General features: G+C 40.1%; 1 protein-coding gene across 4 annotated transcripts in view; it reads right to left on the bottom strand.

Moving 5' to 3' along the window:
- The window catches only part of MRTFA (myocardin related transcription factor A), a 180,117-nt gene that overhangs the window by 135,492 nt on the left and 31,234 nt on the right, over positions 1–13,391 (bottom strand). For 2 of the 4 annotated variants that reach the window (XM_073327035.1, XM_073327033.1), the window contains exon 4: positions 11,766–12,030. In XM_073327035.1, coding sequence (XP_073183136.1) covers positions 11,766–12,030 — 265 coding nt within the window. Of the gene's footprint in view, positions 1–1,016; positions 2,932–11,765; positions 12,031–13,391 lie in introns of those variants that run through there. The other 2 variants (XM_073327034.1, XM_073327045.1) reach the window with 2 other exon arrangements.

Consider the following 13,391-nt stretch of genomic DNA (forward strand, 5'->3'; position numbering starts at 1 on the left):
GAGCCACTGCCAGACCAGAAGGTGGAAAAGGAAGAAGTTTTACAAAACATATTTAGAAGAGATCACTGTGTGTGACTTTGTTTTTTTTTAAATCCAGCTATTCTAACTTTAATCAAGCTAACTTTATTAGGGGCACTGCCTAAAAATTACTGTGAATCAAGACTTCTAGACTGATCTTAAGTGCCACTGATTCAGTATATGACCTGCCCAAGGTCACCATCTCCGTGTCAGTTTCTCCATCTCTAAAGTGAAGGAACTTTACCTGACAGGCATTCTGTGAGACTTCATATTTGCAAAGTGTTTTGAGATCCTCAAAAAAAGGTGAGAAGTGCACCATACTATTATGGGTAGGTATCAAGTCTCATCTAACTTGATGACTAATCCTCATCCCTGGAGTCACAATTCTGTACAACATCTGAAGCATTTCTAGCAGCCAATTGTGATATCACAAAAGGAAGATGACATCATCTTGGAGAAAATGCTACAAGAACACATTAACTCTTAGGGAAACTAGGGATCCTGTAAGCTACAAAGGAAAGGTGAGGAGCGGTGCAAGACAGAAGCAGAGTTTTTCCAACACAATGCAATTCAAAGTTTTCCCAAGAGGTATCAACAGTACTTTCTATATCAGTCATTAAAACCAAGTAAAAAATAACTGAAATAAAATCAGCTAACAGTTAAACAGAGTAGGTTGGCTTGCCTCAAATTGAGTCTCTTTACTACACAGCCCTCGGCTTGGCAAGTATTTGCTGATTCTCAAGAGCCAAAGAGCTTAATTTATTCAAATATGGAGTGGGGGGAAAAAAAAGGAAAAATATTAATTTCTTCATATTAAAATCCTGAACTGTTCAAAACGTAACATTCCATTTGCACTATCTTCAACAACACATGAAGTCATCCCAATTCCATCTCTAGGTCCGTTTTTCATGCAGCATCATATACCCTCTTCACACTCCCTAACTAACTGCCCGGCACACTAGCAATTTTTAACTAATGAGATATGTTTGGAGTGTTACCTGACTGGACTGCCATCATCAGCTTCTCTGGTTCTAGTAGAGTCATGTTGGTCCCCTTCTCAACAGCAACAATGGATTAAAAATATAAATAAAAAAACAGACAGAGGAATCTTGACGTCAGGCTTGTCCAAACGTTCCACAAAGCACCCTTGAATGCTATCAACTCCAGTGACTGAGAACTCAGTCCTTTTCCCTGCACAGTTCTTGGCTTATTCACTCTACAGACAAGTTGGGACAGCCCAAAATCAATTAACTGCTAGTAGGAAAATGAATACTCAAGCTGGAACTTAAGATGTGTGGTTTTCAACAATAAGCTCCGCCCTATGCTGCAGTTTGAGGGATGGGGGGAGAAAAGACGACACTCTCCAAAAAAATGCATACTGACAGCTTTTCCCTTTTGAGAAAGGAAGCTGAGATTTTATATGAACTTTGAATCCCCTAAGTGGCTATGATGATGAAGCAGTTTCGTTCCAAGAACAAGGAGACCCTGCATTAACAAACACAGACATTCTTAACTTGGAAAGAGCAAAGCTAAAAATAATACAGTACGCTGCCCATGTCTGCCACATTAAGTCTGGTCATACTTACAAATAGGAAGAAAAATCAATGAAGAAAGTTGGCAATATTTCCCCCACTCCACCTTGTTGGCTGCTAAGCCCAAGGCACTAAAAGCCTAGGGTTAGAACTTTTTAAAATAGATTTTAAAGTCAGTTTTTAAAAATGTATTCTTTCTTCCCCCCACCTCCAATCTTTTCCATTCCAGACTATGGCCTCCCTTTAACCCTCATTTCCGCTGAAGAAGTAGAAAATTAAACCATGTTTCCCATGCTCAGATGATGCACTATAGCTGGTTGGGGGGAGGGGAGGGTTGGGGCTTTTATAGTTGAATATTTCCTGATAATTAGGACAGTAGATTGGATAACTTTCACTCAGTGGGCAACTCCGGCTCCCAACCAGAAGTGGACTTCAATTTTGATCCCTGAACAGAGTGTCTCAAGTAACTTGATTAAGATAATTTAAATTAGCAATGAACCAACTCCAACTCTTCTGTCCCAAGAGCAGCACTCCCTTGTTTCCCCATCTTCATTTTCCCCCATGGCTTGTGGTGTTTCTCATTAGGTCATCTGCCAGTAAGTAATTATTATATTTATTTCTTATATCAGGATCAAAAACATGTTAGGCACCAAATAGACAGTGGCATGGTCCCACCTTTAGACTTCAAGTTCTTTGGGTTAAGCCAGAGTCTCTGTTCTGGCAGAGCTTTTTTCAGCTGAGGAGTACCTGAATTTGCAAAGGTGCATTTGCACCTCCTACATTCTGGGCCCTTATCCCTGTTTAACAGCAAGTCTATGTTGCCCTGCAGTTTGAGCGAATACTACTATGCACCACAGTGATGTGCTGTAACTCCCCTGTGTGGACACTTGGGTACAAACTAAAAGGTTCATAGTGCACGATAACATAGTTCTCTTCAAACAGGACTACATTAATGCAAAGCAGGATCCTTGTAGTTGCTGCCCCCAGAATCCACGTGCGGGAGGTACCCACTGCTATTTATCCCCACCTCTATGCCCTAAATTAAACCGATCTCAAAGCTGCTTTTACTCTCATGTCATGGTCCCCTAATGGCTGCACAACATCTTAGAAGAGCCAAGTGCAGAAGATTGTAGCAACATCTCCTCCTCCTCCAACACTTCTGGGTCTGTGAAGGATTCAGCAGTCTCATGACGACAGATTTAAACCATCCAGGGAATCCCCTTCTGCAGGTGATATTCCAGCAGGGCTGTTTGTTGGTTTTCCATCCTTTTTACACCAACAGTGTGTCATAAACAGACTAAATCACAACACATAATTTAGGCCTTTTGACTTTAAGGTACCATGCTCACCTAAATACCATCTATGCCAGTGGTTCTAAAACTAGGGGCGCCGCCTGTTCAGGGAAAGCCCCTGGCGGGCCGAGCCGGTTTGTTTACCTGCCGCATCAGCAGGTTCAGCCGATCGCGGCTCCCACTGGCTGTGGTTCGCCACTCCAGGCCAATGGGGGCTGCAGAAAGGGAGGCCAGCACATCCCTCGGCCTACACCGCTTCCCGCAGCCCCCATTCACCTGGAGCGGCGAACCAGTGGGAGCCGCAATCGGCCGAACCTGCAGACGCGGCAGGTAAACAAACCAGCCTGGCCCGCTAGGGGCTTTCCCTGAACAAGCGGCACCCCTAGTTTGAGAACCACTGACCTATGCAGTCCTAGCTTCAAGGCTTATATTCTCTCTCACATGCACACCCTTAAAAGAACATTAAGGTTGCAAAGTCAAGCATTCAAAAGTTAGGAAATGCCAAAATGAAGTTTGCTATGCAAACTTAATTCGGCCTGGTACATGATAAGGCTTAGTTACATGATCTCACACTATTATTTCCACAGGATCTTGTCTTATTCAGTGCACAGAATGGACAGTGCTCTGGGAATGAATCGGGGTTATGTATTGAAGGAAGCAGTGGTCTGTAAGACCTTATCTTGTGTGTTGCAGAAGTTTGAAGGAATGTAGTGAACAAGGTGGAACATCACAGGAAGAGAAAGGACAACCTCACAATTATGGCAGTAGAATACTGCTCTAGGAAACTGGGTTCTGACCCTGTCACAGAGTGCCTGTATGATATCAGGCAAGTCACTTAAACCACATTTTTCACAGATGTTCCTCATTTTCCAGGTGCCTGATTTGAGACTCTGGAGTCTGATTTCTTGAAGTACTGAGCAGCCAGAGCTGCAACTAAAGTAAATGGGAGTTGTGCATATGAAATGCTATATGAAGCCAGCTATTGGGCAAAATCAGTTCATAGGCATCTCAAACTGGGCACCCAAAGTCAATGGACACTTCTGATCTTAATCTCTCTATGCCTCAGCTCTCCATGTATAAAACAGAGATAATATCACCCCCTCATCTCATAGGGAATGTGACAATAAATTCATTAAATGTATGTGAAGCACTCATTTACTGTCATGATAAGCACCACAGAAAAGCTATGAGGAAATTAATAATTCTGTCTTCAGAATAAGGTTTGAATAGCGTGCAGTAAAGCAGGCCTGGGACTACACATTGACAATGAGGAGAACAAAATATTGAACAGCTTCTAATTTAATGAGCATCCATTCTGAGCCCTGACTGAGGCAGGGTCCAGCGGAAAACTTTGTACATAGTTCTGCAATTAAAGACTATATCATAATGCATACAGACATGGGTTCAGGATTAAGATTGCCTCATTTTCTCGCTTTTGAGTACTTAACTTTGCAATCTTATTAATGTTCTTTTAATACCTTTGTGTGCAACTTCCTACGCTTTTAAAAAAGCAAACTGAAAAACATGTCATTTTACACATGTACACGATTGATTCACAGAGTTGAAATGTTTAGATCCACCACGCAAATCTCTGCCACTTGAGCTAATGGACTAACTGCTAGCAGTTGTAGACTACCCTCTATGTGGTTCAGCACTACAGAGGATGACACTGTCAATGGGTTCCACAGATATTTGCTGACAGCAGAGGAATGGAGACACTCAGGGATTTTGGATTTCATTCCAGTCTCCTCAGAGTAGAGTTCTCTAGTTGGCCAGACTCTTCTGCCCAACCCCCAAGCTTGACCTCTTTGCCACATCCCCACCAACCTGGGCCTGGCCTAGCTGTACCTCATCACTGACCCTTCATCTATTCAGTCCCAGGCTCCACTCAAGTTGCTGATCCCAGTCCCCTTTGCCATTGTAAGATCACTTGTGTAGCAGCTCTATGGCTCAGGGGTGTGGTTTTTTTCAAACCTCTGAGCAACATAAGTTTTGCCGACATAAGTGGTAGTATAGACATGGCCTCAGTCACTTGGACGGACTGGTGTATGTATAGTCTGATCACCCACAGAAGCTGTGAGAGGCTCAAGGATTATTAGCTGTTAAACTCCAGCAAATCTCTACTGATCTCATGGAAACTGCGATTTTTCAAAGGCTTATAATTTAGTCTTATTAGGGCAGACTTTCATGGAAATGGCAAAAAGGCACACACCTTTGACAAAGGCACACAACTTTGACCTTTGACTGGCCACTCTGACAAATTTCAAGTCCCTGCTCCAAAACATGGGAGCACTACAGCTTTCCAAAGAAAAGCTAACCAAGAATTTTTTTTTAAAACATTGAAAAAACAAAAACATTTTTCTCTAGCCTCATTCTCAGAAAATAGTGAACATTCCAAATTCAGCCAGTGGAAGACACTCAGCATGGAAAATTTCAGCCTGTTTCAAATTTGGCAAAGTTACAGCAACTGAAAACTGTGTCTTATAATGGGAAGCATTGAGCAACCTTAATTGGCAGTTCTACCAGTCCATACATAATAATGCGGACCTTAAGGCTAGGATTTTACTTAATAAGCATACACAGTGAGGAGCTGAAGTAGGGAACTGAACCTTGACAATTTATCCAGGGCCCACCCATAGGAGAATATCTTAAACCTGAACATCCACAATAAACAAAGGGAGAGACGCCTAGTTTATCAACAAAAATGCTTTGCGTTTCCTTCTTTTGGGGGGGAAAGAGGAGGGAAGAATGAGAGAAACAGTTCCCTTCCCCTTCAGAAAGCCCTTCCTTCCAATACCAAGGAAAAGCACTATTTTGCACCCTAGAAGTTACTCCACACTCAGGTGCCATTACTGGTGTTCACATTCCCCTACCAAACTAACACAGATAGGTAGTTGCAGGGTGGACTGATTTAAAATCAAAGCGATTTAAACCACCAATTTTAATCACTATTTAAATCAGCAAGCAGGAAACCCTGATTTAAATTGTTGATTTTAATCATGTTTTGCATTTGTAATTTTTATTCTAAGGAACAGCTGACACTCATTCATTGGTAACCACTGAAACATTTTATTTGCACTTAAAATAGCCTTTACAATACACATGGAGTTTATTTTTGCTAACCAGGGAAATAAACTATGTCTATACATATTTAGATAAGCAATTATACAGCCATGATTAATATGATGACCAGGATGAAGAAATGGCCAAAACGACCAATTCCCAGCTCTGGGCCTGGCTTATTTAGAGAGCCATTTCCATGTATTAACAAGGACTGTATTAAATAACCACAGGGTTACACACAATGTCACCTTGATACCTCAGAGGGGAAAGAGAGGAGAGGAAGGAGGAAAAAGTAGAGAGCAATAGCATAAACCGGGGGGGGGGGGGTGGTAAACAAAATCATGATGTCTTCAGTAGAAACAAACAAAACCTGATGTTGAGAGTAAGCTTGATAAAGAAGCCAGCGCATTAATGGTAAAGACAGCCTTCACTAAGTACTTTTAACTGCCTATTTACTTTGCCCTTATCACTATTTGACAGTATTTTTTAACCATGATTTATTCCAAAAGACTAATTTCTGTGCTGTATGATAATCCCTATCAATATTAGTCCAACATTTCCAGCAAGATCTGCGCCTCAAAAAAGCATGAGCAATGTTTGGGCAAGGCATAATCTTTTAAGACATGTAACTAACAATTTCTCCGTTAAATCTATCCAAGGCAGACTGGTTGTTCTTATACCAACATACCATTCCTTTTACTCACACAACTGTGAGGGGACTGCAAGCCTACTTGGAATGTGTGTGAAGGACAAATCAATTAGAACTATGAACTTCCTGCCTTTGGTGTGTGACTGTTACAACATCCTTAGTGTACTTTCCACATTTAAGTACAAAATAAGGCAACAACTATCACCTGATAACCAAATACAGGGATTGAGGGCAACCCCCAAAGCACTACCCACTCTAGAATAAATAAATAAGCTTGGAGAGACTGTTTTACAAAGACCATGTCCCCTGTAATATCATGACAGTGTTCAGTGTTAATCCCAATTGCTGTTGGCATATGCAAACTCTACTCTCTTAAAAACATGTTCACAAGCCACAAAACTTGTTAAAGGGGATAGTTTCTGGCATGATTATTCTGAAGAAAATAATATACGTGCTGGATACTAAAACTGTGCTAGCTAAAAGTAAGTTAAAAAGCTTAACAAGGTATTTGCAAACTATGCTTGACAACCATTTCTGAATCTGTTTTAACAAATATTGCTCTGATCGGGGGTAGAGAGAGTGCTAATACAGGAACATCCACCAGCACCTTTCCCTAAATGAAGCTGAACGCTATTCAGTACATCTAAGATATTAACATCTATAATTTAAAAACTGTGTAAGTGTAGGAACAAATGTGTTTGAGCCCCTTAAAACCATTTACAGGATACTTATGTTGCAATGTCTAGCAGAGTCCAGTCTACGTTAGCCAGTGCGGCAAAAAATTAATTCCATGGTTTTGTAAACCATTCACTATACTGCACGGTGAAAGCTCTCAGATACCTAAAGCACATACATGCCTGTTACAAGAAGTACAGTCACCACACTGAAACTCCACACATTCCAACCAGTAGAGTCTCTCCCCCCAGATGCCCCTGGCGTTCTGTAGAGTGCAAGCATCCCAAACTCAAACCAAAAATATGACAAGCAACTGCAAGTTCTGTCCAAACCTGTAGTTGCAGTGATCTTCTGAATAACATAACTGAATGCAGAGCCATTCAAACAATGAAAGAAGAAACCAGGACAGCCTCAGACTCCTTCCAGAACACTTTACATGGCCTCAGGACATAGAGATGACGACTTCTAGTGACTAGACTGGTCAGTGGGTAGAGGCCAAGGATAGGATGAGGTAATCATTCCCATGTGACTGAAATTAAAAGCTAAACAAGGAGTTCACTTAAAAAAAAGTGATCAACTTGCATGAAATTCTTAAGTCTGATCTTTTGCCTTTAGGGCTGGGAAAGGCACTCAGATACCATGATTATGGGTGCTAAGACATCCAAAGATCTTCTCACTGTGAGGTTCACAAAGATCATTTGTAATTGTAATAAAGTTCAGAGAAATCTAGAGAGGAACCTCTCTGATTTGGAAAAATTGGACACAAACTGATAGTCTCTTGCATTTCGGTTCTGCAGCAGTAAGAACATAGAATCTGCCACACTAGAACAGACTGATTACGTATTTAGTCCAGGATTCTTTTAGTCCAGGTTCCCAAGAGCAGCCAATGCCAAATGCTTCAGAGAAAAGCGTAAACTCCCATTATGCATTTAAATTGTGCAATACTACACTGTGTAGAGAAGTCTCTTCTCGACCTCGACAAATGATCAATTTATGCCCTGAAGCACATGGATTAGTCCTAGTAATGGTTGTTTAGTGTAACTGCACATGCAACATTTATTCCTATAAACATCTACTGTAAAGAGAAAGAGAGTCTTTTGTAAGCTTAAGGAACACAAAGGCTTAACCCCTGTTAGAAGGCCACTAGACACGAGTAGTTAGCTCAGCTCTGAGTCAGCAGTGCCTGTCTGCAACTGCAAATGAAATACACCCTTTCAACACACACAGGCACCTCCAACATTTCTCTGTCATTTTAAGATCTCTCCGCCACGCCCTACCCACTGCTCAATACCTTGGGTTTGGTCAGCTGTCACAGAAGCAGTTCCATTGCACATGGCATTTTTCCCTAGTCAATTTGACAAAGCTAAGGAATGTTCAGGCAATCAAATGTCAACCCAACTGGCAGAACAGCTGAGATTTTTTGATCAGCGTTTAAAACAAAAGATATAATTGGAAATAGAGTCACACCTACATAAACAACTAACTACAGTGGTCAATATCTATCATCAATATCAATATCCCATCAATGTCACTAAGAACTCCATTTTAAATATCTTCTATAAAGACATTTTTAAAGAACAAATTTATTGATCTAAGATGCATTAATATATTATGTCACAAGCAAAATCATTCATTGCAGAAACTCATGAACCATTAAACAGAGTGTCCTTTTACATTGACACAGTTTGTAGATACTTGTATTTATGTAACAGCTTTCATCCTACAGTATCTTATAGGCAGAATGGGTGTGTGTATGTATTAGTGTTAAATACACACCCAGATCACTTTGCCCACAAATGAAACACAGCAGCTGTTCAGACGCACACAGCAACAAACCACAGCTTTAGGAGTGAAGAATATTGAATACATTTGAAATTATAAGGGGAATTTAAGTATTTAGGTTACCTGACTTGGGAATCTCACCCGTCACCAGAACTAACATTTGTAGATCTTACAAAAATATTACAAGTTATCTTTAGTGAACATGACCATCTATAGACACTGGACTTTAGGTCTTGTCTGAAAGATAGCACCCTCCAGCAACATAATTCCCCCTATCATGCTGGATACTGTTTCAGTATCAACCCTACAGAGAACCACATAATCAATCACTAACACCATTTCCTGCAGTACCTTTAGTTTCCCCTTGAGGAAAAATGTGGGTGGAGAGGTGCTTCCATTCACGTACTTTCCAGACCCAACCCTGTTTAACTTGTTTGTGCTAAGTACATGACAGCCCGCAGTGATATAGCTATAGACTCAATCCTTAAGTGCTGTACCTCAAGGAGACGTGCCTCAAGAAATAAAACATAACCTCCATTGGAATATATTCAACTGCGGACATTGTAACCACAGCATAAGGGGAAACGGCTGGGATGAATAATTCCCCTTGCCTTCCTACCTGTCCCATTTAAGAGATTTACTTTTGTTGCTAAGGAAAACCCCTCTAGGTTACACAGGTAATTGGGTTAGCCTCCAGAGAAAGGCATTCCCAGCTTTCCTGAGTCAAAAAAATGGATAAGCCCAAAAAGCAGAGTACATTGACTTAAATCATCAATTTTAATCATGATTTAAATCAGGAAGCAGGAAACCTTGATTGAAATAACTGATTTTAATCACATTCCACATTTGTAGATTTTAGTTGTTTTTCTAAAGAAAGACTGATTCTAACTGGTTGGTATCCATTAAAACATGTTGATTTGCAACTAAATAAAACCAAAAAGAAAAGGAGTAGTAGTGGCACCTTAGAGACTAACCAATTTATTTGAGCATAAGCTTTCGTGAGCTACAGCTCACTTCATCAGATGCATGCATTTGAGATGGTATGCTCAAATAAATTGGTTAGTCTCTAAGGTGCCACTAGTACTCCTTTTCTTTTTGCGAATACAGACTAACACGGCTGCTACTCTGAAATCTAAATAAAATCACTACACTAAATTTGGTGCTTCTTTTTGCTAACCACGAAGATAGTGTATCTATATGCATTTATTTAAACTATTACATAGCTTAATTTACATTTATTCAGATTCTTACATTTTACATTTTTATCACCTTAGAAAATGGTGAGTGATGCACATTTTCTTTCTTACTAGGCGATTAATTTATTACTTGTCATTTGGGCCAAATTCTATTTGGATTAAATTAAAATTCAATTTAAAATGCATAAAAACATCTAAATTTTTGTATTAAATAAAACAACTTTAAGTGTGATAGATACATAAAAACATTTATCAAAAAGTTTATTAAAACATGTTTTGTATTTAAAACAAACTGATTTGTTCAACAAAGAAAGTATTATTCATAGTTAGAGAATTGTAAACTGTTTCTGGTTACGATCCTTCAAGATTTTAAAACTAGACAATTTCATCTTCACACTCAGATTTTTAATTTATAGATTGGAAGAGGAAAACAAGGTTTCCTACTTTTCAACATCCAATAGTTTTCTTAACTTTGGATGAACTAGTCACTGAACTGAACTAGTCGAATAAACTGAAAAAGAAAATATTCTCTTGGCACCACCAAAAGAGGCTACTGCTCTCAAAAGCTGATTTAGCAATTCAACAAACTGGTTCCAGGTGCTTAGCCAGTAAGTTCTTTAAAACTTTGCAGCAAACATGTACTGCATAGTATTATTTTCTGTATTTAAATTAAATTATTTTAATAGATAAGCAGCTTAGGTATTTAAATATAAAGTTGAAAACCTATGTAATTTTAAATACATTTTTAAAATAAACCTGTATTTAACTTAAACCCAAAAAATGCAAATTTTTTCTTTAATCAATTTTTTTATCCATCCTGAAAGTCTCCCTGCCCCAAATTAACCCACCACAGTTAATTAGGAGTCATTTTCCCCCAAATGTTGAGCAATGGCCTCCACAGCCATTTCAAGTTTCCCAATTTGAGATTTGTTGGGTTGCAATTATAAACAAAAAGGTGTCAATGAGGGTTGAGCATTCAGCATCAACTGTACCTTGCAGAATCAGGCCCTAGGTGATGTGTCCACACAAAGTCAGGCTTAGCTCATCTGCTGTTTCTGAATTCAGGATCCTTCACAACTTTAATAAACTTAACTGGCCATTTTAGCCAGTCATAGCAAGAAAGATTTCTCACTGACGGAACACAGGCAAACACGACTCATAGAAGAGTCACCAGCTCCAAGACGATAGCCTAAAGATTAGATGACACTTCCTTTGCTTTTATCTTTTGGTTTTGCACAATTCTTAACCACCACACAGCATGGGATAGTTATACTGCCAATTACACAGGTCAATAACCCACAAGCATTCGTCGTTAGAGTCCTCTGGGACTTCAAAAGCCAACACAAGTCACCAATCCTTCTCCATAGAAGTCAATCTTCTTCTGCTCTGCCTCAGTTTCTCATAGTTATACCTGCTCTGGATTACAAACTGTTCATATTAATTATATATTATGAATGTAAGTGGCACTGTATTCAAAGCATGTGCCATGTCAACTTGCTGTATCGTCTGAAGCCGGATTACCAGGAACAAAGACATCACAGATAACTGTGCCACTTACCATTCTTCCTCTCACTTAACGGAGGGAGATTGGGGTTTCGGCCATGGTGAAGGTTCAGGGTCAGCTCGGGCTGCAGGGAGAGCTCCTGTAGCTCATTAGCAACAGCTTCGCTCTGGGGGCTTGGTGCCGCAGAAAGCGACACCAACACCGGTTCATCATCATTTTCGCCAGCCCCTCCTCCGTCCAGCCCATTTCCAGCAATGGCGGAAGGGGGCAGGCACACCACACCGGAGAAATCCACTTTGGCTTTCGTGATGGCAACCTGCTGAAGGGACAGAGAACACAAGTTTGGTACTTATTATACAGTGAACTATCCCACCTCCCTTGCTGTAGATGGTATCTCTACATTTAAAACCAATGTTATTTCTAGATCTTTGTTAGAATTCATTTTCAACTGAGTTCAATTCAAACCCACCACTAGTCATTCAAACCCAGTACACCCACTGGGTTAAAAACTCATATGGCATTTTCTTCTCCTCAACACAATCATTGCTGAGTCTGCTTGCTAGCCGTGCTACTGAGCATGATCACCCTCCTCCTGCCCTCTACCCATCTATCAGGTCAGCATCCTCAACCTATTGGTAATTCAATGCCCACATTTTCAAGCAGGGTAAAGATCACAAGCTTGATTCTGCTTACCTTTCCTAATCTTCCAGTTAACCACATTTACTCAGCTTCCCTGCTGATCTCTTTTTAAGGGATCCCCTTGTTTTATAGCAATATATGGTCTTAAAAGGTTAATTATCAACTTAAAATCTAGTCATTTTCTTAAAATGAAGAAAGTAATTTCAGGGACTAAATGCACGCGTTCACCTGCCATTGTGGTTTTACACACAGATTTTCACACCTAAAAAGTTGCCATCTTTCCCCATTATGCAAAAAATCCATGTAAATAGTGAAAGTTTACTATGGAGAAAACAATCTTAAAGTATTGTCAGCTACACAGAGTAAACAAACTGAGGCGTTTTCCTCTTTAATCTCTGAACAATAGTAATGTAAAGGACAAGATTAAGAGCCTCAGTTATCCAAAATCTGAATTAACAATCAGATTAAATGTGAATATTTAAAATTCACAGCTGTCCTTTCATGCAACTCCCTTTCAAATGTCTGGAACATCCAAGACACGAGTAGTATATCCAGCTACACAGACTGAAGCACACTGGATGACTGGCTGGCTTCCATATGAGAATCATCAGTAAAATGGTTACTAACATTAATATTTACATGGTAATGGCAATTTATACTGGACCATTCACATGCACTTGATAGGTATGGCAGTTTCCTGCTCCTTAGCACTGCTTCTAGACTGAGAAGCCAAACAGCCCTGCACTACTTTGGCTGTGCTGAAGCCATGCCTCAATCTGAAGGCTTTTCAGAAGCTAAATTTCCATTTTAAAGAGTTGTGAGCTAGCTATGAAGAAAAGGTAAATTCAGCAGGAAATCTCTATCTAATCTAGAAAACCCTCCAAACAGTGTAAAAGCCTAAGGGCATGGCTACACTTGCAGGTGTAGAGCGCTGTGAGTTAAACCACCCCTCAGAGAGCGCAGTAGGGAAAGCACTGCCATGGATTCACACTGACAGCTGACAGCGCACTGGTGTGGCCACATTTGCAGCACCTCCAGTGG

This window comes from Lepidochelys kempii, chromosome 1 (assembly GCF_965140265.1).
Source record: "Lepidochelys kempii isolate rLepKem1 chromosome 1, rLepKem1.hap2, whole genome shotgun sequence".
NCBI classification, from domain to species: domain Eukaryota; kingdom Metazoa; phylum Chordata; order Testudines; family Cheloniidae; genus Lepidochelys; species Lepidochelys kempii.